The sequence below is a fragment of the Sciurus carolinensis genome, chromosome 14, assembly GCF_902686445.1.
Source record: "Sciurus carolinensis chromosome 14, mSciCar1.2, whole genome shotgun sequence".
NCBI lineage: Eukaryota > Metazoa > Chordata > Mammalia > Rodentia > Sciuridae > Sciurus > Sciurus carolinensis.
In genome coordinates this window covers 32,365,163-32,392,622 of record NC_062226.1, presented here as the reverse complement: position 1 = coordinate 32,392,622, position 27,460 = coordinate 32,365,163, and the positions used below count along the sequence as shown (strand labels likewise).

Sequence of the window (27,460 nt, the reverse complement as noted above, 5' to 3'; positions counted from 1 at the left end):
GCACCTGTCGTACCCATTGTTGTGGGGTTCTTGTGGTTGTGCCAATGGAATTCTGCACAGGTGAACTGCAATTTGTAGATTTCTTTTATGGTCTAGACAAAATGACTACTGTTTTTTGTTTTCTTTTTTTCATATTATGATCTTACCTTCTGGGTAAGCCTCAAGTCATTCCTAAGCAGTTTCCCCAATTGCATTGGAATTGATTGACCTGCTGCTTATTTAGAGGAATTAGACCATTGATGGAGAGGAGAGAGCTCTGGCCTTGACATCAGGTGGTGTCGGGAGGACGGGATGGAACGCCACCTCAGTTGCCTCCTGCCTGTATCACCAGGCTTCTCTTCTCAGCTTTCTCATCCCTACAATGGAGATGATCACAATATTTAACCACAGAGGGATGTTTCAAACATCACCTACACAAGAATCATGGAAACACTTTTAAAACTTTAAATGGTTACCCGTGTTGTGATTTAAATCAGCCAAAATATATCACCATTTTTCTTGCATATGGGATATAGTAAAATCTCATCAGTTTGAATCCTGTAAATTTAGGTAACACAAAGAAGAGCCATGAGAGAGGATTTTCTGAGAAAATGTACAAACAGTACTATAAGGCAGGGTTTTTTTTTTACAGGATTTAGAAAAGCAAACTTTTTAATAAAACAGGGTCTGACTGAAAAGGGAAAGGAAGAGAAAAAGATCACAATTACTGAATAATTTCTATAAGCAAGACATTGTAGTTTATTGTCTCATTTAATCCTTAACCATTCATGGACTGTAGGGATCATTATCTCCACTTGAAGACAAGAAAACTTAGAAATACAGAAAAAAGGCAGACCAGCACAGGCGTCCCCAGTTGGTCAATCTGATAGGCAGCAATTACCAGACTGCTTTCCCAGGTTTAGTCAGAATTTCAAGCATCCAGTTGATTGTCTGGCAAAGTGTGCAAGTGTGTCTTTGCTGTGTACCCCCCTTTGCAGTTGTAGTGTTGACAGAAATGACTGATGTACCTGCTGGGATCCTCTCTCCCACATCCCCACCCTCACTAGGCTGTGAAGCCTCCTTTACACCTGATCACAAGACTCCCTTTAAGAAGCACAGTTGATCCTTAGCACCAAAAGCTGAGGACTCTTCTTCTGATTACAAGTAGCAGCTCTTGACTAAAGTCAAGTCTCAGATAATAGTATAACAGAATAATGCAGTAGTTAAGGGCCTACGCTTTGGAAGCAAGCAGGCCTAGATTAAAACCCCAACCCCATCATTTCCTAGTTGGGTCACCTTGAACAACTGATTACATCTTTTAATGTCTCAGTTTCCTCATCTGTGTTATGAGGTAAACATCTATTTCTGGGATCGTTCTTGAAAATTAAATATGATGATACTTGTCAAAGTTTTAGCACAATGCTTTATATGTTATTTCCTTGACCAAACTTTTTAACGTTGCTATTTGTTGAATATACTAATAAGTAAGAACATACATATGTTAGGTACCATGCAATGACACCATTCAGAGAAGTATTACGAGCTCCATTGCATAGTTGAGGCAATTAAAACTAGGACAGGCTAAAGGACTGATTTGCCCAAGGGCACAGCTAGCATGCATTTGAGATAGAATTTAGGAGTCAAATATATGAAACCCAAAGTCTGTGTTCCTTAAAACCAAGCTTCACTGCCTCTCTGATTTCAATGAGTGAATGCTGGAAAAATGTTTGGGAATGAAGAAATACCGCTGCCCTCTCCCCATGCAGTCCATCTATATGAATGAAGCATCTAGGCACTGCCTTGGCCAAGGCTACAACACACAATCTGACATTGTTCCAGGGCCTTGACATCACTCCTCATGGTCAATCCCATGAAGTTAGGCTCCAGAAGTGATATTTTGGTCCCAGATTATCCAATTATCAGCCTATGTGGCCTAATAACTCATTCAGTGGCAAACTTTCCCTAGTACTTTGAGTTGTCCCAGCTAGGAACTGTCTCCACACTGAAAAATCAATCCAGTGTGTTTGCTTGCCTCTGCACCATTCAGTCTGTTCGTCTAGAGTCATCATCCTCATCAACAAACATTTATCCAATTTAATTGTTAGCTTTGTCCAAAATAGCAGATTGACCATGCCAGAGTTTGGGTCACATTGAGACTACCTTTGGGGTCTGGCTCAATTTTGCAAAGCATATTTATTTTAATTGCATTGTTTTGGAATCAGGTTGAACCTTATAGCTTAGGTTCTCCTGCTTTTAGATAGCTTTACAGAATTATCAAAAATTGGACCAAAATCAACTAAATTAAAAGACTTTTTAAAAAATACAGTGAGTTTTCGTCAAAAACTTGGATGAAGGCATAGGAGCATGCTGATCACATTTGCAGATGACAGAAAGCTGGGAGGGATCGCTAATATGATGGATGTCAGTATCAACATTCAGAGTGATCTCGACAGGTTGGAACAGGAAGGGCTGAAACCATCACGAAGAAAGTTAACAAAAATAAATGTGAAGCTCAGCATTTAGAATTAAAAAAAAAAATGGGAGAGCCTTGGCTTGTCAGTGGTTCATGTTAAGAAGAATCTCCGGAGTTTATTCCATAGACACTCAATATGAACCAACGAAGTATGTGTGTGGTGAAAGAGAGGGATGCTGAATTACCTCCTGCAGTAGTAGAAGTACGGGACCAGAACCAAATTTAGTATAGTCTCATGGACTCTGTCCTGTCAGACCACTCTTCAAAAACTGAATTTGGTTCCAAGCTGGGATTTAAGAAGAATGTGGGTACTGTTTCTGGGAACTTGTAAGAGATGATTGTAGGAAATAGAACTAGAGAGAAAGAAAGGAAGTTTTGGTGGAATTAGGTCACTCTTTTGCCCCGTGGCAAAAAGGACTATTGCTCCCACTGGCAGGGCTAGACCTCTTCCCGATCACTCTGAGGTCAAACCAGCTGCTGTCAAAGTGTGAGATCAGCAACACAAGAAGTAAGGTTATTTTAGATGACATTAAGTCCTTTCCCAACTCTTAAGATTTTATGATTCTGAGATTTCCCTTATCATACTGAATGCTAGTGGTTACATATACATATACATGTAAGAATATATAAGGCTAAAGTAACTCGATATTAAAATTAAACTTTCTCTTTTCTCTATCAAAACATTAGCACATGAAATGAATGAAACAAAATGAATTTGTTGATTTTCTACTTTGAGATAGGCACCATCACATATATTTTTATATAATTTCATTTAAGCCCCCTCTGTGGCAAAATATATGGTTTCAGTAATTTAAGACTGTCATTGATTGAAATTCAACTTTCATAACCTTTCCCTTAAAATTTTATATTTCAAATTCACATACTGGAGGTGACCTTGAGATCATCTAATTCAGCCCCAGTATTTTCAGAGAAGTGAAGACTTAAAGGGGTTAACTCGCTTGCCTAGGGTCAGGGCGGAACTAGCATAAAACCCAAGGCACATCACTCAAGGTATTTACATTTCATCATGTTGCCACTCTATTTAATGGCAACTTTATACTAGAGTTGTTTTGGGGTGGTGTACTGAGGATTGAACTCAGGGGCACTCCACCACTGAGCCACATCCCCAGTCCTTTTTTATGTTTTATTTAGAGACAGGGTCTCACTGAGTTGCCTAGCATCTCGCTTTTCCTGTGACTGGCTTTGAACTCAAAATCCTCCTGCCTCAGCCTCCTGAGCCACTGGGATTACAGGCAACTCCAGGGCATCCAGCCTTATCAGAGTTTTAAAGATAGAAACTTTGTTAGGTGTTTACAAATTTACAATAATAGTAATATATACCCATTTTTTAAAAGATATTTTCCTCTTCATTTATACCTGCTAGATCCCAATCCTCAGCAGTAACTTATGTTAACATTTCAATATGTATCCACAATTTATTACATTTTGAATAAGAATTTGCCCTGTCAAGTTCAAGTCTGAGAGCTGATTTCACCAATACAATTTATTAAAGGTGCAACCTTCCCCCAGCGAATCAGGTCAGTAGAGAAAGGAGATGCTTGCCAGCGCTGGTATGTTTTAATCTCCATGTAACAGCATATGCGCCTGGAAGGTAGAAATTGAGCAGTTTTCTCCATTTGTGGGAAGGGAAAGGGTTTTGTTCCAAGTCACAGAGGGAATGAATGCTTCAAGAGGCCAGAACAAGAGCTCCTGAGCTCTGTGACGCATTCCTGGCTCTGGGACCTTCACTTCTCCTTTGGGCCAAACTTCTCTCCCTCAGAAATGAGCTCAGATCATTGTACATCAGTGCAGTCAAAACATGTCACGTTTGATTTGTTTCTTCTCGAAATGCTGCTATTCTCTGCCCCACAGTTGCTTTTAATTTAGCAATACAAGTATATATAGACACTGGGCTTGGCTTCAGTGCCTGCATAATTACTAATGAGAAAATATACTTAATGTCCTCATTAGTTGGTCATTCCAAGTATTTTCAGCACACTAGGATGTTTTCTGGTAATCAATGCCATTGAATGCAGTAACAGACTGCAAATATAAGAGGCGCTGCCCAGACAAAACGAGGCATCAGCAAATAGCGTTTGTGTTCACAGAATAGTCTATAAGAGGCAACGCGGCTAGCACATGTTAAACCTATGGAGAGAGCGGCATGAAGAAGACCAAAAAGGAGTGGTTTTACGAATCTTCACAGAAGACACTCAAACTGCTCACAATTTATTCCCTAGATGATTTCAGGCCAGTTCCTGTCCCTCCGAGGGCCTCAGTTTCCTCATCTGAATGATGATGCGATTATACTAAATATGCTTCTGTGGTCCCTTCCAACCTTCTCTCCCTGACCCTCCAACCATCACACCTGCTACAGTTCTACAGTTCTATTCTTGAGTACAGGTCAGGATTTCCCTGATCAATGATACCCAGAAAAGCTGCAGTGTTTGCATTAAAATGCAGATTCCCAAGCCACACCCAGACCTAATGAATCCGAATTGAGGGAAGAGGGAGACAGGCAGGAATTTATATTTTAACAGGAGCCTCAGATGGTTCTTTGTCACTCTAAGGTTTAAGAGCCACCAGTATGTCTTAATAATGAAAATTCCATTTGACCTTGACTTTCCCAGTTTTTCTTGGGGTTCAGAAAGAATGAACAATAGAGATACAAATTTTTTAGAAAGCATTAATTCATTTAACACATTTGTTGAATGGCTATCAGGTTTCAGGCACTGTAAGCACATTGATTGTTGAACAAGACAAAGCTCCTGCCCTCAGAAAGCTCTCATGCCCAGTCGAAAGAAAAAGGGTAAATATGGATCTATGGTGGTGTCATTCGTTGCGGGGAGGGGAGTTTTATTGGCTTTGACTTTTTGCAGAAGAGGAGAGCAGGCAGTTAGATAGAAAAGAAGAAATTTGTGGGAAATATATTCATTGCCAATTTTTTTTTCATTGCCAACTTAAAAAATCACTTTTTAAAGTGTAAGAACCTAAGAATACATTGCTTGACTCATAGAATGATCATGTCTAAAATTTTTAGAGATATAAAGACCCAGAGAAAAGTAACATACTAAGGGGAGAGAAACACATTCTTAGAATATTTTATATATTTAGCTAGAACTGAAAATGAGACAAACATTTGATTCTACTGTACTATTAAAGCATCACATCACTAATTTTTTTAGGGTTGATGTTGTCCCTTTGAATAACTTATTTTAGGTCTAGGTTGTTGCTGAAATCTGACTTGTATGGTTGAGTTATTGCTGCATGAAATGTGCAGGTGCATTTTCATTTAAATAACAACCATTACTATTGTTTGTGGCTCTGGATATCTTGCTTCAGAGAAATCTCCATTTGGCACTGACTGTCAGTGGACATAATGCAATGTCTTTGACTAGTGGTAAAGCCAAATTCTGATGGATCAAGTGTTCTTGTATGCTGGAATAAAAAATTAGCATAAACAAGAAAAAATTACTAAAGAAATTCTTCTGTATTTGGTCTGGGTTTGATAGGCATAATCAGTAAGCAAATATTTCTAGATTTTCTTCAGTGAACCTAAACTTATCTTTCCCAGAGTCAAAGCACTGTAAGAGAGTGTAGAAACAGGGCTGGGGATCTGGTTCTTCCAACTCCAAGTCTAAACTGCTCAGGCAGGCAAAGAATCTGGAATGTTTTGCTCTGTTTCTTTAAATATTTTGTTCAGTAGAGAAGATGATTTTTCTTTTCCCCTAGCATTGGATACTGACCCTCCAGTCACCCCCAAGGTACTGGTGGTGGCTCAGGCTGAATCCAGTTTGGCTCCAGAATTCTGGGATTTGGACCAGAATCGCTGCAGGTGAAGCCCAGAGGGTCTGGCTGGAGACTGACAGGCTAGGCCTGCTGGCTTTCCTCCTTGCTGGGCTCCATCAGAGAAAAGTACACACACAGGGCAGGCAGGGACCACTGTTCCCTGAATGCAGGAGGCATGAAATGTGAGCCCAGCAGGGGCAGAGGCCTGCAGAGGACCCCAGGTGAAAGCTACCCGCTCTAGTGAGTTCTGAACAAATATTGGAAGCTGAGAGATTGTTGAGTTGTGAGCCACCGTCCAGGGAAGTCAATGCAAGAGGGGGCTGTTAGATCCCATCTCCAGGGGAAAGTTCACATCCTTTAATCTCTCCATTTAACCCACTTGTTAAAAACAAATAATGCTGAATGGGTGTCAAATTCCAGGCAATAACATCATATCTGGTGTGATTTAGCAGTATTTATAATCTTTGAATGCAAGACGCAGAAGAAATCTTAGTGATCAGCTAATCCGGTTGATTCCTGTTTCAGAGACAGAAACAGAACCAGAGAAGTTAAGGGATTTGTCTAGAGTTGCATAGTAGGTCATTGCCAGAGCCTGGAGGACCTGCGACTGGGTCCAACATACTTTCCCCTTCCTCATGCTACTACTCAGTAGGGGGTTTCTCATGTAGTACTGTCAACTTTTAAAAGGAGGTACTCCCCTGAATTTCATCTTTGGAAAGAATATGAAATTAGGTTCATAGAAGAAAGAAAAGAAAAATCCCTCTTTTCTCCTCTGGTTAAGGGTATGTGTGCTGAAAGGAGGTGGTGGGAAATGCCTGTGAGATAGGGCCATGCAGCATTCTCAAATGTCCTTGGGAAAGCCATTCTTCTCCTGGACGTTAGTCCCATGGTCCAGAGCATTGCACAGTATCCATGGTTTCATAGACTCCCAGGAACTGTGTGGGATTGTTGAAACAGAGGAGTCAGAACTTTAAACTGGACCTGATGTTACAGGATCTTAGAAAGCTAGAGTGAAAGTGAGAAAACTCTTGCTTCAGCCCATTCCCCCATTCAATAAACAAAAGCTGAGGCATGGTGACAATTTCAAGTGTCACAACCCATACCCCATCATCGCCATCACCATTCGTTACACTTGTTCTACATGTCAGCCCCTTTCCATACGGTATCACATTTAATCATCACAACGAGATTTTGAAGAAGGTATTATTATCCCCATTCTACAGAACAGAAAACTAGGCTCAGAAAAGTGAAATAATGCTACATTATTTTACAAGTTAGGGGCCAGCTCTGTCTGATATTCCTCTAGTTATGTCTTGATGCTTCTTGGAAAAACACAAATTAAGAAATACCTGATTAAGTCTAGATCTAATGAAGTCCTCATGCCTAGGTAGCTCTGAAGTCAGTAGCTAACTGCTTAGTGACTGTTTCTCCTCCAATCAGCTTTTGGCATTGTGGCTAACCTAGGCACTCCCCTGACTCTTCTTTCATTGAAAAAATATATTTGACAACCATCTATTGAGGGGCAGTTATGTGCCAGCCACTGTGCTGTTGACAGAAGCATGGGGCCAATAAATACATACCTGAAGAGCCCCAATTAGAGTAAAGCAAAACGCTTTTTAAAGATCTCAGTAACCATCCCATGGGCTACCAGCTATGAACAGCCAGGAAGTGAAGGACTTGAAGTCCCAGAGCCATTTTGAGTCCTGGCTTGCCACTATTACTAATGTAACTTGGAAAAGTTTCTTAGTGTCTCTGAGTCTCAGTTTGCTCATCTGTAAAATAAGGATTAAAATCCCTGTCCCTGAGGATCAGTGGAGAAAAGGGATACCAAATCTCACTTAGCCATGTTAATTGAAGGCAATGAAAGACATATTTACATGTGTGCTTCTGCATATCTCTTGAATCTGTGTTGTTGGCTGTCCATTGATTATTATCTTGCTATGTCAATCTTCCCGCCTGAAGCAGAAAAATTTTTCTTCCAGTGATTCAAGCAAATCAGTCCTTCTACCAGACTATAAGAAAGCTAGGTAGAGACTTCATTTCTGTGGTACCATTCTTCTTTCCTTTTGAAGCTTTCTAGATCAATGCTGTCCAGTAGATTTTCTGTAGTGATGGAAACGTTCCATTCTTCAATTGGCTATTGAACACTCGAAATGTGGCTAGTACAAGGAAGAACAGAATTTTAAATTTTATTTCATTTTTATTAAGCAGCTACAAGTCCTGACTCTGAAGGCACAAGGTTGCCTAAGCTCTTCCAGGCACACACTTCACACTTCACCCCCTACACACACACACACACACACACACACACACACACACAGTCCTTTGTTTCTTTTGTCTCACAGAAATCCATCAAAGGAAGCAAAAAAATTGTTCCTTCTCCTATTGGTTAAATCTGTGATTCTCCAACTTCAGTGTGCATGAGAATTACCTGGAGGTCTTGATGAAACCAGTCTGCTGGGCCTACCCCCAAAGTTTCTGGTTAGGTAGGTCTGGGTTGGGGCCAGAGATTCATTTTAGCAAATTCACAAGTGTTGCTAATGCTGCTGGTCCGGAGCATCATCCAGAGCTGCTGGGTTAACACAGCATCTTGTTGAGAAACCACTGTGCTATCATAGAATCACTAGACCCTGGAGGTTCATGCAGACACAAACCCTTAGGGCAGTGATTCTCAATGTGGGCTGCCCTTTGGAATCATCTGGGAAGCTTTTAAAATTCCAGATGGCCAGACCTCACCCCAGACCAATTAATAGAATCTCTAGGAATAGGACCCATACAAGAGCGTTTTTATTTATTTATTTATTTGTTTATTTTAAAGCTCCCCAGATGATTGCAGTGCACAGTCGAGGTTGGAAACCAAAGGAACATACACCAATTTCTTTGTCTATTGAGTAATAATAATGAATTCACTTTATTTATATCACAGGGCCGTTGTGAGAATCAGATGAGACTATGAATGCAAAAGGATTCTATAAGCCTTGGAACCTTAAAATAAATGTAAAGATTGAGGCAGTGATAGACTGCGAAGAGCCAATTTGTAAATGGTGGTGCTACTCTCACCACCATTTACAATCAATCGGGATGACACTGCTCTCTCTGGTTTGCATTGCAGTACTGTCCCACTGACCAGGCCACTGCAGGCACAGATGCTGAGCACGTGCAGCAGTTCTACAACCTTCTGACAGCCTCCATCGATGTATCCAGAAGCTGGGCAGAAAAGATTCCGGGATTTACTGATCTCCTCAAAGAAGATCAGACATTACTTATAGAATCAGCCTTTTTGGAGCTGTTTGTTCTCAGACTTTCCATCAGGTAATTACTATTATTTCATCTTCCTTCAGTCTGTTTCTTCCTTCAAAGAAGATTGCAACCTTCTGTGTTCGCAACCAAATAATTGGTGAAGAGTTTACTCAAGGAACAAATAGGAAATATGATCAGGTATTGGAAACACTAGCAGAAAGTAGCAAAAAGAATACCGACGAGGTAACCAGGATGTCTGGGATTTAGTCCCAGTTCTAAAATGGGTTTGCTGTGAGAGCCTGAGCAGGTTATTGCCTTACTGGAAATCCAGTTCCCTCCTTTGTAAAATAAGGATGAATTTGCTGATGTCTGAAGTCCCTAGCAACCTCAACATTCTATGGTTCTAGAAGATTCTCATGGTGGATATGGTATTTCTTAGGAGCAAGTATTTGCTTGGGAATGCCGTGTTTACCTCATAAGTTTCTATTGCAAGTTATTGTTCTAGTATACTCAATGGGGCTCTAAAGAGTTCCATGTCCTCACAACCCTCAGCTCTTACTCCAAGAGAACAGCAACATCCCCCACCCAATCAAAAGATTTGGTCCAGCCTCTCGTGCTCAGTGACACCAAGTGCAAGAGGAATTGATTTTTCAAAAGGCTTCAACCTCAGATCTCTCTAAGCTCCTCTCGTATATTCCACGTGTAGCTCTTTTTAAAAAAACTTTATTACTGTTTTTATTCGCACATGCTTATTTCCATCTTCCTATCTTTGGGAGATGATGCCAACATTTCACTAAATCATACAGGAAGAAGTCCAGCACCTGCATTCTTAACTCATACTCTGTACATTTTGATTCCAGCAGTCATAGGTCCGTGTTTAAACTCTGAGACTGAGTCATTCTGTCCTGTGTGCCCTGTGTGGCAGAATCAGGGGGAGAGGAAGGGCTGAAATTCCAATTAGAGTGTCAGCAATTAGTTTAATATACAGCCAATTCAGTGCATGCCAGAGCCCAGCAGCAATGTGACTGTCTTCTAATAGGCACACGGCAGAGGATTAAGTAGGGAGTAAGCTCCTTTCAGGCAGGCACCATATCTGTCCTGTTCACCAAGTTTTCTCCAGTGCCTGGCTCCAGGAATGGTGCATATTTGGTGCTCAGGAAATACTTGACGAGTGAAGGAATACTTAAAGCTATTCATCCAAATAGCATGTTAAAGAAATACTGACTCGTGAATGTGACAGGACAACATTGATAAATGTGTAGCAAGATATTTTAAAGTTAAACTAGGATTAATTTAAGGACCACATGGAATTCAGAATTAGTTACTGCTAATATTTTTGCATCCTCCTGTGTACTAAAGGCACTGTGCATGGGCTTTCCAATCCTTTATTTTATGTAATTCCCTCAAAAACCTTAGGAGTTAGCAATTTGAATTCATGTTTTCTGGATAAGGGAAAGGTAGTCCAGAGAGATTTAAGGAATACCCAAGGTCACACTGCTAAGCTATCATGTCCAGCTGGAGGTTCCAGAGCACCTTTCTTAAGAGATGAATGGAATGATTATGGTGATTATGGAAATAATCATTCTCTGATTTTTTAGGGGGGATTGAACCCAGGGCCTCATGTGTGCTAGGCAAGCACTTTACCACTGAGCCACATAAATAGCCCTTTGCAGCCCCACTGTTCAAAGAGAGAAGGAAATACAAATTTAGGCCACTTTTTAGTTTGTGATTGACTTCTGGTGCTTGGAAGGACTTGATGCTTTTAGAATCTGCAGAATGGAATTATAGTAACAGACTCAGGTCTGATCTGTTTTGGTATTTAAGAAAATAAGGGACAAGCCCAACTCAGGAGTCTCCATGGGACCAGTCACTGGGCTTCACCTCCGTAATCCATGATTACCTGCTACTCCATTTCCTGTCCCAGGGCAAGCAGCAACTGATTCGAGGAATAAGACAGCAGGTGTCATGACACTATCTCACCTTGGCTGATGCTCCCCAAGGAGTTAACCTAGACAAGCACTACCAGTTGTTTAACCCCCACCGGTCCCCAGACTTGTTCTCAGGGGTGCCTCAGCATACTTTGAAGCACCCTTGAGGTTCTAAACACTGCCCCTTGGCTGTCTGCCTGTTATCATGTTATCCCATTGGCCAGACCCAACAGACCTGTTTCATGTATCTCCTCTCATCCGCGCCCCCAGGTCAAACACTGCTGAAGATAAGTTTGTGTTCTGCAATGGACTTGTCCTGCACCGACTTCAGTGCCTTCGTGGATTTGGGGAGTGGCTCGACTCCATTAAAGACTTTTCCTTAAATTTGCAGAGCCTGAACCTTGATATCCAAGCCTTAGCCTGCCTGTCAGCACTGAGCATGATCACAGGTGAGCCCCACCTTGCCAAATCCCAAAGCGATCCCAGGTGGATTCTGGCCTTGGCCATTGCACACACCTAAGAAAATTATGAAAATGAACCACTTACATGAAATCTGTGATGGTTTGTCTAGTTTAAACAAGGAAATGTGTCTACAGCTTGCTGTCATGTGCTTCTAGGAAAGAAGATTTCTAGCCTATTGAGTTACCATTGTCAACAAATCCACTGTATGAAAAATCTGCCTTTCTAGCAGAGCTCTGTTGACTGTTGGACTAACTGCTTCAAAGTTGTTTTTACAAAGGTTTCCAAGGAAGATTAGCTTAACCAGCCCATTCCTGTGGAGCAGAGGGTTGCAAATCTTCCCTTTCCAGTCCTTGCCCAGTAAACCAAAGTAAAACCAAAGAACTAGATATATAAACGACAACTTGACTTATTAACTTTGTTGGGAGAGGACTGAGGAAAATGGATATTTGTCAATAACAAAAATAGCTCAACAGTTTTTTTAAAGTTAAGAACCAGAAGCATAAAACAAATATTACTGTCCTTCTAGATGTCTGTCTCCCATTTTCTCTTTAGGGAGATAAAGAATTCCTGGAGTGGGGATTTTGGACAGGGGAGGGAATACCAACCATCTGCCTGTGGCTACAAGGTCCAGCCCCAGCACCCCTTCCCCTCCACACTTGCAGAGTTTTCTGTTAGATCTCATCATTTTCAGTCAAACTAGGGTCTGATGAGGCAGTGATAGCCAGGGGTTATGTCCAGGTCCAGGAAGGACTAGCCAGACCCAGGGCTCATCTCTGTCCTTTTGGTGGGACCCAAGCACAGGCTAGGCTGTTGGACTGAGGTTAAAGGTCAGACCTGATATGCTCGTAGCTGGAGGAATTATTTTTCAGGGAGGTGGTGAGTTTCCAAAAGGCACAGATGGCCCTTTCTTTCAGATGCATCAGAGATGTGTATTGGTTTACCCAGGCATTGGTTGCATGCACCATCTTGGGGTCTCTCTTTTGAGCTAAAGTGAGACATGTTTGTGTGCCTTCAGAGGCTGGGAAGATGCATCTTCTGACCCTACATGGAAAGCAAAGCAAAGTAAATGGTTATGTGCTGCAGTTAGAGAAGAGGCACTCCTGTGTTCATTCCAAGGGGAGCGTGATTTTCGCTTGGTCTTTGGACCTGAATGAGAAACTCACATCTTTCCATGGGGCTTCCGCTGACTTCTAAGAAGGATACATATGCAACAAATACAACGGCAGCCTCAGAGTATGGATTCCATTTAGAGGGTTTCCCAATGGCATGCCAGAACACCTAAGGAAAATAAGCACATTTAAGGCCCAAATGTTTTGTTCCAGCAGGACTATTAATGAAACTGGTTCAAAGGCTTCCTTTGAATTAAAGCTCTTCAACTCAATTTCAGAACCATTCAGCTCTTCCTAGGACAGTTAGACGTTCAGTACTACAAAGTATGGAATTTAGCCCATTTTAAGAAGACAAAAAACAAATATTAGACCCAGCCTCAGTTTTCTGCTAGCAAAACCAGTCCATTGCCACATCTCTATGGAGATGGGTCTTGGGTCTAGTTAACCAACATATGTCCACTTACCTAGGTGCTGTGACACGTGCCGTTGCTTCTCAAGTTGGTGAGACACATCCCTGAACGTGTAGACTCATGCGTGTGAGGTCCTTGATAAGAGCAGAGGCTAAGGGGGAAGGAGTGAGAATTCCAGGCATGAATCAAAAATCAGAATGACTGAAAAATAGAGTGATGGGAGATGCTATTGGGCAACAGGTCAGCAGCGGGGCAGGGCATGAAGAATGTTTCAACCCTAGATGAGGCAGGGGGAGTTTATCTTGAGAGCGGTGGTAGCCACAGACGTTTTGTCCAGAGGAGCATGTTGCCAGGCTCGTACTTTAGAAAGATCTACTCTGAAACCGCTGGTTTTGAGCACAAATTAGGGCAGGAAGGAGACCAAAAGAAAAACAGTGGCCAGGTCTACAGTGTGAGAGCTGTGGCTTAAGAATAGGACTCGCCCCAGAAGTCTACATTTTTTTGGTGGTTGTTGTTTTATGCTTTAGGTGGAAAATAACGGACACCTAAGAGACCAGGATTTGTGGATGCCAGGCAGATCCTACCCGGAGAGATTGACAGTTCAGCTCAGAGTGCAGAGGTGGAATTAGAAGGGTGGGGACAGTCTATATCCCATTTGCTGTGTGCCAGAGTTATAACTCTTCAGCCTGTGGCCCATGCATATGGAGACTTGCTAGAGGAGGTGGTAATTTTGCATGGTAGAAGTAGCATGGAGTTTGGAATCCAACATCTCCTTATTAATCTGGGATGCCATATTTAATAAGTATGTACTACTGAGTAATGCATTTCTTCTCTCTGAACTTCAGTTTCCCCATCTGTAAAGTGTGACTAACAATAGCTATTCCATGGAGTGACAGTGTGTATTACAGAAAATTGAATTTGCAATGTACCCAAACTGGACTCAGAATAGGCACGCAATCCACCTGCATTCCAACTTGGAGTGATGGTGGCAGAGGCCCCCTCAATTTGGTGCATGCCTGCTCCTTCCCCTTGGAAGCCCTGACTGGTCTGAAATCAAAACTAGCAGTGGGAGGAAACAGGTGATGGCTTTAGAAGGCAGTTGATTTGGTGACTAATTCCTTGGACCCTTGAGAGAGAGGCTTGAGGGAGGACACAGTATTAAAATAACTAAGCTGCACTTTCCAAGGCCCCAGTGCTTTAAGGTCCTGTGTTTGGATCTCCCCCACAAGACAGCTCTAGTGCCAGGCCTCACTCCTACAGGCCTGTGCAGAGCTGGCTGTTACAGGGGCTGTGGTTATAACCCACAAGGAAAATATACCCTCTGCTCTGGTTTCTGGTCCTCACAGCACTGTCTTGTGATTGCTGGCTGCGAGGCTGGGTGAGTGTGTGAAAGCGGCAGGAAATAGCAAAAGAGGGGCTGCCTTGGGAAGCGGAACGTATTGTTGTGGACAGTAACTTTCATTTGATTGTGGACTCCAGTGAATCTTCTGAATAAGCTTCATCATCATAAAGAGGACTGTGGAATATCAACTGTGGGTATTAGAAAAATCATCTCAGAATTATCTGTTGGTAAACCAGAGAAGAATTCATAAAAGGGAAGTAGGGTCTTACAAGTTTAGCCAGCCTTGCTTCCGGGATAAACATTAAGAACCTGGATGATATTGGTGACTTAGGCAAACATGGCTTCCCCTCCACTCCAATTATTTTTCCTTCTTCCTCCTCTTCTCTCTAGGCCCCCTCATGAGAAATTAGGTGCTGAGGCGGGGCAGGAAATGGTTTCTTTTAGATCACTCTCCCTTCCTGCAGTAATAGGGAGTTCCCCACAGTTGTGGTTTTAAATGTTTTTAGGTTCCCACTTTATGTACCCTAATCTTTACCTTTGGCCAGTGCTACATCCCTGGAGTAATGGAAATGCTTTACTTCTGATGGGATGCCAGTGTGTTGCTATCTGGTACAGTTGATTGTGTTTAATAAATAAGAAGTCCTTCAAACAGAAAGTTAGGGTGGAATTGCCATATTATAACTATCCATTTATTAAGTAAGTATGTGCCAGGAACCGTGACAGTCCCCAGGGATATGAAGATGAGCAGGCATGGACTATGGTGTCAGGAAGTCACATATGATTATGATATAATGAACTCCATATAAGGTTATTATGGCTCAGATCCTTAAAAAGGACTGATTCTGTGAAGGGGAAGTCCAGATAATTGCCAACTTTTAGGGGGTGAAGACAGTGCAGGTGTTGGTCATAAAATGACTTCTCAAAGAAGTAGTATCAGGACATAGGAAGATATAAAGAACATTCCTGATCAAGGAAACCAGACAGCAAGGGCATGGTAGTGGAACACCTAAGTACATTTGGGGGAAAACATGTGCAGTGGAGTTGCATTATGCATGTTTAAATCATATCTATGATCTCAGTAGAAAGTAGAGGAAAAGAAACAGAGCACAATGACCATATATTCTGGGGTAAGCCTGAAAGAGAAGATAGGAAGCCACTGTGGGTTACAATTCTCAGGCCTCTGGGGTGAGGGCATGTCCTGTATTTAGGGGAAATTGGAAAGATTTTCAGGGAAACAACTGCATCTGTGAGACATTGACCTTATGACCTGATATTATGACCTAACCTCAGAGAAAAATGCATTTTCCACGTAGTAATAGGGGAAAATAGATTGAAAAGATTGTTTTGGACCAGATGGCAGAGGGACTCTCAAATGCCCAAATGCCATTTTGCAAATCACTACACTAAAAGAATGTTCCCCTTGGCTTTCTTTTCCACACTCAGGTCTTCTGTCAGGTGAGACAATGACTTCTTTCTCTTCTATCTGTATTTTTCCTGGTCTTATTGGAACATGACCTCTAAGACTGAAGAGGAGGAAGGAAGGCAGAACCAAGAGCAGAAAGCGGTGAAACAGTGACGTGGCAGGAACAGGCAGGTGGCTGATCCTGCCACACCCTCCACCACCTGTCTTTCCAGAGCTCCCCTGCTCACTCTAAGTGGTTACCTGGTTACCCTGTTCCTGCATCAAATATAGCCATCAGCAACATTGCAAGGAAAACTAAGGGTCAAACTTGGCAGGCTGGTGATGTAGTTTGAAAAAGGGTGGCTTCAGGCTTTGGAGATTGAAGATCAGAGTTGAAGTTTTTACCAGCCCACTTTCTGGCCAAACAATCCTGGTACATTTCTTACCTTCTCTGAATATCGGTTTTCTCATTTCTTAAAGGGACATGGCTTAGGTAAGATAAACAACAGAAATGTATTGCTTGCACTTCTAGAGGCCAGGAAGTCTGAGATCAAGGCAGTAGCAGGTTTGGTCTGTTTCACAGGTGGTACCTTCTTACTGTTCCTCATGTGGGAGAAGGGACAAACAAGTTCCATTAGGCCTCTTCCATAAGGGCACTAACCACATCCATGAGGGTTCTTCCCTGGTGATTTTAAGGCCCCACCTCTTAATACCATCACATTGGGGTTTAGGTTTCAACAAATCTGTGGGACAGGGGGCGACACAAACATTCAGACCATAGCAGATAATGATGCCTCTGTGTAGGTTTTTTGTAAAAATTAAATGAGTTAATGTGTACTTTGCAGAGAAAAAATTAAGAGAAAACTTCAGTGTTATTATTCTAAATGTTAGCTGTCTTACATTTTTTTATGGATTCTCAGGAGAATAGATAGCTCTTCCTGGAAGTGTATAAAGCAAGTATCTGCTACATGCCAGGTACACAATCCCTTATCCTCAAAGAGTCTGTGGTGTTGTTGGAGAGACAGACACCTACTCAAAGATGGTCAGATTGAAAAGTACTACTACACCTCAACACAGATGGCCAAATGACTTGTGGCTTCCTAACCAGCGTGGGCTCCGTGTCTCTGGAGCTGCCCGTTGGTAAAGGATGTCCCATGTGACAGGAGAAGTAGCAGTACATGACTTCCTAGAGAAAGAGGTGGAGCTCAGAGCAGGAAGTCCTGTTTCTTGGTGTTTGGGTTACAAACACATCTCTCCTGCCTCTCCTTACCCTTTGACTGGAATTGCATGGTTGTCTCTGAGTTAGCCTGTGCCCTAAAACCTGCTCAAAAAGAGAGGTCACTTTTCCTTGAGGGGGCTTCTGACAGCTACTACGCATCCCTTTCCTCATCCCCTGCTGCCTGCCATAAGGAAGAGAATTTGATATTCCTTAAATGGGCCTCAGAGGCAGAACTATAAGATGGCAAAATTTAGCTCAATATAAGAAACTAAGAATTATTTGAAACTAGAAGAAGCTCCCCTAGGGAGTGAATTCTCATAGACAGAACTATCTAAAATGGAATGAGCTGCCTTGGGGAGTGAGTTCCTGCCTTGGGGAATGTGAAACGGAGGCTTGATGAATCCTAGGGACAGATGAGTCAAGCAACTTCTGGGGACAAGGACTGACGAGAGCAGAGCTCCAGCTTTCAACTGCACACATGTCACTTGCCATCTTGTTTAGTTACAGATTCTGATGAGGTGTGTCTGGTCAGGGCTTGAGATTCTGCATTCCTAACCAGCTCCCATGTTATGTGGATGCTGCTGGTCTGGGGATCATTCCTTGAGTAAAAGAAACAAGTGAACCTACTAGCAATTGGGATTTTCTGAAAATAAAAACTATCATTTTTAAATACTAAGTGCTGGGCACTGTGGAAGGGCTCTATACATATTAATTTGCTTGATGTTGTTTAATAAATGAATTCGGAATTACCTGATATGGGTTACAGCAGAGGCAGGAAGCAGGAATACTGGTCAGGAGCTTCTAAAACATTTTAGATAGCAGATATTGAACATCTGGTTCAGAGGAATTTGGTACAGAGGAGGAGATAGATGCAAAGAACATCGCAGAGATAATAACTGAAGTTCTTGGGACAAATTAAATTGATGGACTACTCGGGGAAGGAATTGTCAGGTTATTGTGAGAGAGGCGGGGAAGATTGTGATATCATTAATGAACAAATCAGAAACATGACTGATTTGAAAGGGAACATAATGAGTTGAGTTTTAAATATAGAGGATATTTGCAAATATTTATTAAGTGCTCACTAAATGTTCGGCATTATTCCAAATGCTTTACATGTAATAACTCATTTAATTCTCACAACAACCCATGAAGCAACTACCATTATTATCTCTATTTTTAAAATGTGGAAACAGACCCAAAGTCATCAAGCTAGGAGGTAGAGCCAGGAAATCTGGTTTCAAAGCTTCTGATGTGGGAGGTTTTAGTTTATAAAGAAAGCTCTTCGCTATTACTGTTATAAAAACTCCCAATCTGTGTATTTAATCTGAGCACCTTCCAACTTCAGTATTTAACCATTTTTAACATGTCCCTGATCCTCCTCTTATATATTTATTTAACAGCTATTTATTGAATGTCATGCAGTTCTGGGCTTGGTGCTAGAAACACTTTGGTGAGTGAATATAGCCCACTTCCCCACGGACCCTACATTAAATAAGAGACAATTGCCACATAAATATCTGACTTCAAAGTATTATGTCCTGCAGAGGGAATGAGAAGAGTACCATAGGAGAATGTGATCTAGAGACAAAAAGAGAAGCTTCCCTGAAGAAATACTTGAACCACGATCTAAACAATGAGTAGGTCTTAACCAAATGGAGATGGAAAACCGTGAGCATGAACCCAATCAAGCTCTTCCCTCTCCTCTGCCTCCCCCCACCCTCGTTCTCTCGGGCACAGGTGACTACAATGCACAGGCATCCAACTGTGTCCTTAGAAGTTAACTGCAGACACAGGTTAAGATCTGCTGTTTTCTTCTCTGCTTCAACCCCAGCAGTTATAGCATTGCCACAGAATAGGCACTCAATAAATATTTGTTGAAAGAAGTAGGTACACAGAAAGTTGGAAGGCGTGATAGGGAGGCTGGGATGAGGAGGTACTTCCTAACAATTACAGGTGTTCAAAGAAGGGAAGTAGCCAGGTACAAAAGAAGTATCTCTGAGCTTGGCATTAAAGAAGTCTCTTCTTTAATGAAAGAAATTAGCCACTTGGTAATTTTGACCCTGGGCAAGTCACTTAACTCTTTGAGTCTTAGCCTTAACTATTAGTTAAATATCTTTAACTTTGTCCTGCCTAATTAATTCACAGGGTTGTTGTGAGGGTGAGATAAAGTAAATGAGTCTAATATAAAGTGCTATTAAATATATTTTTCTTACTAGACTGAGATAGTGACGCTCACAGTACAGCTGGTACTTACGTCTCATTGTACTATCTCATCATGGAGATTGTTCTCTTAGGTGAAAATTTGAACTAAGTGAATCAGATTCCTTCCAAGTTACATACATAATGATTGGAATACATAAATCTAATACTTAACCATTTTCATAAGTCGTACTTGGAAGTTTTGAATACATATGGCCTGAGTTAAAATACTGAAGTATAGCATAAATATTATATAGATCAAAATGCAAAAAAAAGCAAAGAAACTTGTTTAATAGTGGAGGCAGATATTAAGCAAAATTCTTCTCTGTAAAATTCTCTATCTAAAGGGAAAAAATCCAAATGTCTGATTGCCCCCAGAATGTATGAACGCTCCATACATCAGCTCTGCAGCTATGTTTACCAAGCTGTTAGAAGAAAGGGGTCTCTTCATCTAAATGTCAGTGATTGGGGTTTTAAGGAATTTCAAATGGCTGGGAAGGTACCAGACACTTAGTGACTCCCTAGTGATGTAAAAATCCTGCTGGCTGCTGGCAGTAGTTTGCATGGAGACTGATTTTATCTTAGCTCTTTTGGAAAAGTAAAGAAGCCACAAATCCAGTGGCTGTTCAAAACAACAAAGGAGGGTTGAGGTGCCTTTGGCTTCCAACAGGAGTGTCTCTGAATTCCTCAAGGAATTCCAGGCCTAGGGTTGATCCAGCTGGCAGGAGGTATCGATCTCCACTTGAATTCACTGAATAAATAATGGTTGCCATAGTTATTGAGCAGGCGCAACTGGCTAGAGAGCAGGGAGAACTCTGAGGCCCCTTCTGTGAGTTTGGCCATGAGAAAGTCTGGCTACGGGGTTCTACAGTCAGCCTCCTCCAGAAATCCAGTCAGCGAATTGCTTCGTTCCTTCATCCCCATAATGAATATAGGATCTCCAATATTCTGTAAGATAGGAGGTACTGAAAGGAAGGGAAAACTCACAATTCAGTGCACTGGTATTTAATTCTGAGAAACACATCTCTCCCTGGCTTGTGAATCTAATTTGATACATCTCAGCACTAATAGAATTTAGTATCAGCAAGATGGTGCTTGACCGTGTTATAGCTACTAAAGGCCTTCACAAAGCCAGCTCCCATCATCTTCTATATTAACATTATTATACAAACAGCACTAACCTGGAGATTTTAAAAGAAAGGTAGAAAAGTTATCCATCTCTCTCATAAATATTTTCACATTTTTTGTTTCCTTTCCTCCTCTACATGCAGAAATAATTTTGCAGAGATGTGATCACAGCCTAGATACTATTTACTATTCGACCCTTTATTTGATGATATGGGTATTTTTCCATGTGGCTTCAAACTCTTCCTGTCTGTCCTTTTTAATGTCTGTGGAATCTTTCATTAAGTGGACATACTATTGTTTATGCAACAATCCCCCGATTCTTCATCTCTTTAGCTTTTTCCAGTGTTTTGCTTGTTTGTTTTTGTTCTTGGGGTTAGGGGTTCTTTAAAAGATAATGTGCACCAAACTTCTCTGTGCATACGGTTTTATTTCTCTGTTAAATTTTTCCTTTGGATAAATTCCCAAGAGTGGGATTACTTGGTCAGAGACTATGAACATTTTGTAGCTCATGAAATTTATTGTCGAATTTGCAGCCTGCTTTTTATGTTTTCTTTTTTTTGGGAGAGGGGAATAAAACTTTAGACAGAACATCACAGCAGGCAGAATTTCTTTTGAAGTTCAGGCTTAGGTCCTTTTGAGACTGAGAGACAGGGTCTATGTATTTATTACAGATAAGCCGAGGGGAAAGGTTTGCACCTGGGCTGATTAGCTAATAGTTCCCTGGGGAAAGCAAAGACATGCACTGCAGAACTTGGGAATTAGGGGACATCATTGCTCCACCTTGCTGTTGTGGTCATTGTCTTAAGGTGCTGACTCTCCCATGTCCGTGGTCCGTGGCACTCCACAGTCGACAGAATGCTTTCATTTAATGTCATCTTAGTTGAGCCTGACAACCACCCATAGAGGTGGGTGTTATTATAGTCACTACCCCATCATTGCCATTTTCTTATAAAGACACTGAACCTTAGAGAGATTAGGTCACACCTAAGTGTGTAGTGTGCCAGTAAGTGATAAAATCAGCCCTGGAATTCAGATCTCACTCCAAGCCCAGTACCCCTTTCTCTATATAGTGTTGCTTTGAGAAGAGACACCTGCAAGTTATAATCCACTGAGGTACAATCCATTGCCAGCAATTATCATGGTTGCACTTTAATGCAATACATCAGAGCTGGAAGGGACTTTAGAGATCATTAAATCCAACCTCCTCCCTTGACAGGTGAGAGAGAGAGAGAGAGAGAGAGAGAGAGAGAGAGAGAGAGAGAGAAGAGAGGAGAGAGGAGAGAGGAAAGAGAGGGAGAGAGGGAGAGAGGAGAGAGAGGAGAGAGAGGAGAGAGAGAGGAACTCTCCTGAGTAATATACTACTAGCCCTGCAGGAGAGATTGCAGATTTCTTGGTTCCCAGGTCTCTCTTATTTGGGAAAAGAAAAGAGAAAAAAGGTGTGGATAAGTGCTACATTTTCTGATTGGCTCTTACTTTAGGGAAATAACTTTTCTAATAAAATTTCTTCAACTAAATCTAGGGGAAACTAGAAACTAATGTTTGATTTTTCCATTAGAGGGATGTCTTCCATCTCTTTAAGAATTTTGGTTTTTACATGTAAATATACTGAGAGAAGAAAACTTTGAGAAAACAGAGACCAAGCTCTGCTCTTAGGAAAGAGGTGTTGCTATTTAAAGGCTGAGGGAGAGCTGTATTGGGTGTATTGGGTGTCAGGCTCCTTCCTCGTTCTAGGGAGATGCAGCGGTGACTGCACAAGAGTACAGAATCTGTTTTGAAGATGGGGTTCAAATCCCAGCTTTTAGTGGCTGTGTGACTTTGGGAAAATGGCTCAACTTTATTCAAAAAGTAGACACTAATATTTAACATGTATTGTTTTATAAAATATAAGATAGTGGTATTCGCGTTTTGACATGTTATAAATTGCCTGCACTACATCCTTTCAGGCCTCCTCCACTTTTCTGACTTTTCAGCCTCCATGGCAAGAGGACACATGTGTTTTGTACAGAGCATCAGGTGTAGTTCAATAGGTGTTTCAAAGGGAGGGGAGAAAAAGGAAAAGAAAAACTGGAATCTTCTCAGTGCTGGTTAGTATAAAAACAGAATGCATTTTGGATTGGGTCTTGCAGGGCTCTTGCATTAGCAAATAGAACATACAGCCTCCCCACCTCCCTCAAGTAAATTCATTTGCCTGGATGTGTTTCCGGTTCACTCTGAAAGAGACTGCCTACTGACAGAGCTTTTGTGAGACCTTAGCAGGATAATGGATACAAAATAGTAACAACCCTGTCATGCACTTAGCATGGCTGTGTGCCAGAAACTCTGTGCTTCTCTCCTGTTATCCACCTAAGTAGGCCCTCCCAGAGTTGATCATTGTGTTCATCTCATAAGGAAACAAGGTTCCAACATTAAGAATGGAGGAACTTCAGATTACGTAGAGGGAAATGGGGGGGGGGTAATGAAAGATGATGAATCAGACAGACATCTTTACCTTATGTACATGTACGATTACATGAATGGTGTGAATCCACATTGTGCACAACCATAGAAATGAAATGATGTACCCCATTTGTGTACAATGAATCAAAATGCAATCTGTGAAAAAGAGAGAGAGACAGAGACAGAGACAGAGACTTCCTCCATGGCATGCAGTAAGTTAAGCGGCAGGACTGGGATTCCAACCCTGGTGTTGTTTGATACAGAGGACAGGAACAAACTCTCAGAGGAGGGCACTTTGATTGTAAAATACCATTCCAACTGGCAGGAAGGGGCACAGACCTTGATCTGGGATTTGAAGTGCCGTGAGATAATAGCCGCGCCCTAACCTTGCCCTGTTTGATCCCTCTACAGAACGACATGGGTTAAAAGAACCAAAGAGAGTGGAGGAGCTATGCAACAAGATCACAAGCAGCTTAAAAGACCACCAGAGTAAGGGACAGGCTCTGGAGCCCACCGAGCCCAAGGTGCTGGGTGCCCTGGTAGAACTGAGGAAGATCTGCACCCTGGGCCTCCAGCGCATCTTCTACCTGAAGCTGGAAGACTTGGTGGCTCCACCTTCCATCATTGACAAGCTCTTCCTGGATACCCTACCTTTCTAAGCCGGAGCAGCCTGAGCAGGGAGCAGCTTCTTCTGCTGGCACCTGCTTGCTAAGCAGCAAAGGAATGGGTCTGGACACTATCACTTTCTGTCCTTCCTTCAGAGAAAAAGCAGCTCCTGTAGAAGGCAAAAGACTTCTTCCTTTTTTTTTTTTTTTTTTTTTTTCTTTTTCTTCTTTCTTTCTTTTTTCTGGCACCTTTCCTTACAACCTAAAGCCAGAAAACCTGCAGAGAATCGTGTTGGGATTGTGTTTTATAATTAGGTTTTGGAGGGTGGGGCTGGAGGGGTATAGTTCATGAGGGTTTTCTAAGAAATTGCTAAAAAAAAGCACTTTTGGATGATGCTATCCCAGCAGGGGGGGAAAAAGGATAATATAACTGTTTTAAAACTCTTCCTGGGGAATACAATTAAGGTTGCTTTGTATTTAAAAACAAGAACAGCCAAGGGTTGTTCGCCAGGGTAGGATGTGTCTTAAGATTGATCCTTTTAGATCACACTTTGTGTATCAAGGGTACGTATGTGGTGCAAACAAGGCAGAAATTCCCTTTTGTTAATTTCTTTCTTTCGATTATTTTAACTAATGGTGAAAGATGAAGAATTACCTACAAATCAGACATAGCAAAATGATAATGGCCGTTCGCTTCCATATACAAGTGCAATTTTTTTAAAGTGCTGTCTTATTAAGTCTTGTTCATGAACTCTCCTTTATTTTCTATGGAAATAAAAAGGAGGCAGTCATGTTAGCAAGTGACATGCTAATTTTCCTAGCACAGGCTCCATCCACCTGCCCTGTAGAACCCTTCTGAGGTCTGGCCCATCCAAGATTTTCGGCCATTCTTGATAGAACTAGATCCCTGCTGACTGTTCAGCTGTCCCAAAAGGGGATCGAGTTATAAAATGGATTCTATATACCTGTTCTGGCTGTGTTCCATCGACCCCACCAGAGTGTTCTAAACTTGCTTCAGTTGAAGCAGCTTACTGATACATTCATTCAGAAGCCAGAGAGGAGCATTTGATGAGTCAGTCAAGTATTGGATCCCCAGATGAGAACATGCAAATGAGTAGAAACTGGGTCATACAGGGTAAGTACCAGGGACAATAAGGATTTTTATATATAAAATTTAATTTTTGTTATTGGTTAAAGAGACAATTTTGGAGAGCAAGCAAGTCTTCTTTTTAAAAAAATAGTATTAATGTGAGTACTAGAAGAGATTAGTGGGCTGCGTTTCAACATTCCGTGTTCGTACTCCCTTTTGTATGTTTCTACTGTTAATGCCATATTATTATGAGATAATTTGTCGCAGTGTCCTTATTTGTATAAACATTTGTATGCACGTTATATTGTAATAGCTTTGCCTGTATTTATTGCAAGACCACCAGCTCCTGGAAGCTGAGTTACAGAATAATTAAATGGGGTGTTCACAGTGACTTGGATACACCAGTTAGAAATTAAATAAACAAATATATATATATATATATAAATATAGCAGGTTACATATATATATTTATAATGTGTCTTTTTATTAACCATTTGTACAATAAATGTCACTTCCCATGCCGTTATTTTATGGTTCATTTGCAGTGACTTTTAAGGCAGTACTGTTTAGCACTTTGATATTAAAATTTTGCTTATGTTTTGCTAAATTCAAATAATGTTTGAAGATTTTTAGGTCTAAAAGTCTTTATATTATATACTCTGTATCAAGTCAAAATATCTTTGGCCATTTTGCTAAGAAACAAACTTTGAATGTCAAACTCATGTCACAGTAGTTTTTGTTAGCTTTAAATCATTTTTGCTTTAGTCTTTTTAAAGGAAAAATAACAAAACTATGCTCTTTATATTGTCATTAAATTATACAATCAAATGCCAAATGAATTGCCTAATTGCTGCAAAGTATAACCCAGATAGCAAATCATATACTTTCTTTTCCAAGAGTCATTCTGATATTTGATCATGTATTATGTTTGTGTAAGCTTTTATGAAAGATTATTATTTTTATATCAAGATGACAGGTCCTGGAATGTTCGGACTTTGAAATGTTAGACTTGGAAAGGGCCTGACTTGTAAACCAGTCCAACTTCCTGAAATTCAGAGGAGAAAATGGGCCCATTGAAGGATACAGAGTTACCCAAGGACAAACAACTAGTAAAGAATCAAGACTAAGATTTAATTCACCTTTCCATAGTCTTTCTTACTGAACTTAATGCATCCATAGGAAAACGGGCTTTTACACATAACCACTAACATTAACATTTTACCTGAAGATAACCACGAATAAAGTAGTACTTTTGCTTTAATTGTTTGAGCTTATATGCAAACATAATAAACATTATTAAATATCAGGAAAGCTAACATTTCACACAAGATAGCTTCAGACCAAATTCAAATTGAATTTGAATAAATTAGAAGTACTGGGCATACATAACCTTGTGCACCATGAGTATTTGGAAAGTTAATCCTTGTTTTGTCATGTCTGTGAAGGAAAAGCAAAGCAAAACAAAAATACAGAGCCCTAGAGAAATGCTTTTTTTTTTTTTTTTTTTTTAACATCCATCAGATTTAAGGAAAAGGACTTTTTAGCCCTCCTATCTATTGATTGGAAGGCATGAAGAAGCTTTTCTAGTTATAGGTCCAGACACTTGTACTGAAAATAAAGATGATAGCCAGTGTTCTTCTGTCTTCCATAGTTACTACAACTATGAGAGCCTCCCAAGTCAGCGATCAATTCAACTTCTTTCTCTTTTTTATTTTTTGTCTTAATGTTGACACACCAGTGTATAGAGTGGATGACCACACTAGCTCAGAAGAGGACAGGAAGCATTGAAGCAGGTGATTCTTCCCCTGGTGGGAGAGCTCTCTCAGTGTGAACATGCCTTCCGTGGGCGGAAATCAGGAATCCACCAGCTGTTAAAGGAGAGTGCCTTGCTTTTATTTCAGACGGCAGAGTTTCCCCAAGTTCCTCTGCTCCTCCAACAGCATTGCTCTTTAGTGTGTGTTAACCTGTGGTTTGAAAGAAATGCTCTTGTACATTAACAATGTAAATTTAAACGATTAAATTAAATTACATTTTACCAATGGCTGCTGGTGTGTTGAATAAACATGCTTCATTTAACAGTTTTCTCTTAATCATTTATATAATAGTATTTGCTGTGGACTCTCAAGCACATCCCAAAATGGATTTTTTAAAAGGCTTAGTAATGCTGAAAAATTAATAGGCATTCTGAATTGGAAATAGATTAAACCTCACTGATTGGAAAGAAGGACACTCTAAATTCAATAACCATTTATTGACTACTTCCTGGGGCCAAAGCTCTCCTGCATGCTCTGAGGAAATACAAACACACAGCGTGTGAAACTCCATTTCTCTTCCAAAACTTAAATATATCTTAAATGGAGCTAACAATTTCTTGCCTAACAGTGTTTTTTGTTTTTTGTTTTATTGGTACTGGGGCTTGAACCCAGGAGTACTTAACCACTGAGCCATATCCCCAGCCCCTTTAATTTTGATTCTTTTTTTAATTTTGAGACAGGGTTTCACTACGTTGTTTAGGGCCTCACTAAGTTGCTGAGGCTGGCTTTGAACTTGTGATCCTGCAGCCTCAGCCTCCAAGTCCCTGGGATTGCGGGACGAGCACTACCAGGTGCCATACCTTTAGAGGTATGGAGGGTTTATTTTTAAATC

At 41.0% G+C, this 27,460-nt stretch overlaps 1 protein-coding gene across 4 annotated transcripts in view; it reads left to right on the top strand.

Annotated features, from left to right (window-relative positions):
• The window catches only part of Nr4a3 (nuclear receptor subfamily 4 group A member 3), a 38,517-nt gene extending 11,660 nt beyond the window's left edge, over positions 1-26,857 (top strand). For 2 of the 4 annotated variants that reach the window (XM_047524441.1, XM_047524442.1), the window contains 3 exons: positions 9,354-9,553; positions 11,680-11,858; positions 23,531-26,857. In XM_047524441.1, coding sequence (XP_047380397.1) covers positions 9,354-9,553; positions 11,680-11,858; positions 23,531-23,778 — 627 coding nt within the window. In that variant the 3' untranslated portion in view covers positions 23,779-26,857. Of the gene's footprint in view, positions 1-9,353; positions 9,554-11,679; positions 11,859-16,175; positions 17,002-18,756; positions 18,807-23,530 lie in introns of those variants that run through there. The other 2 variants (XM_047524445.1, XM_047524444.1) reach the window with 2 other exon arrangements.
• The last annotated feature ends 603 nt before the right edge of the window (positions 26,858-27,460 follow it).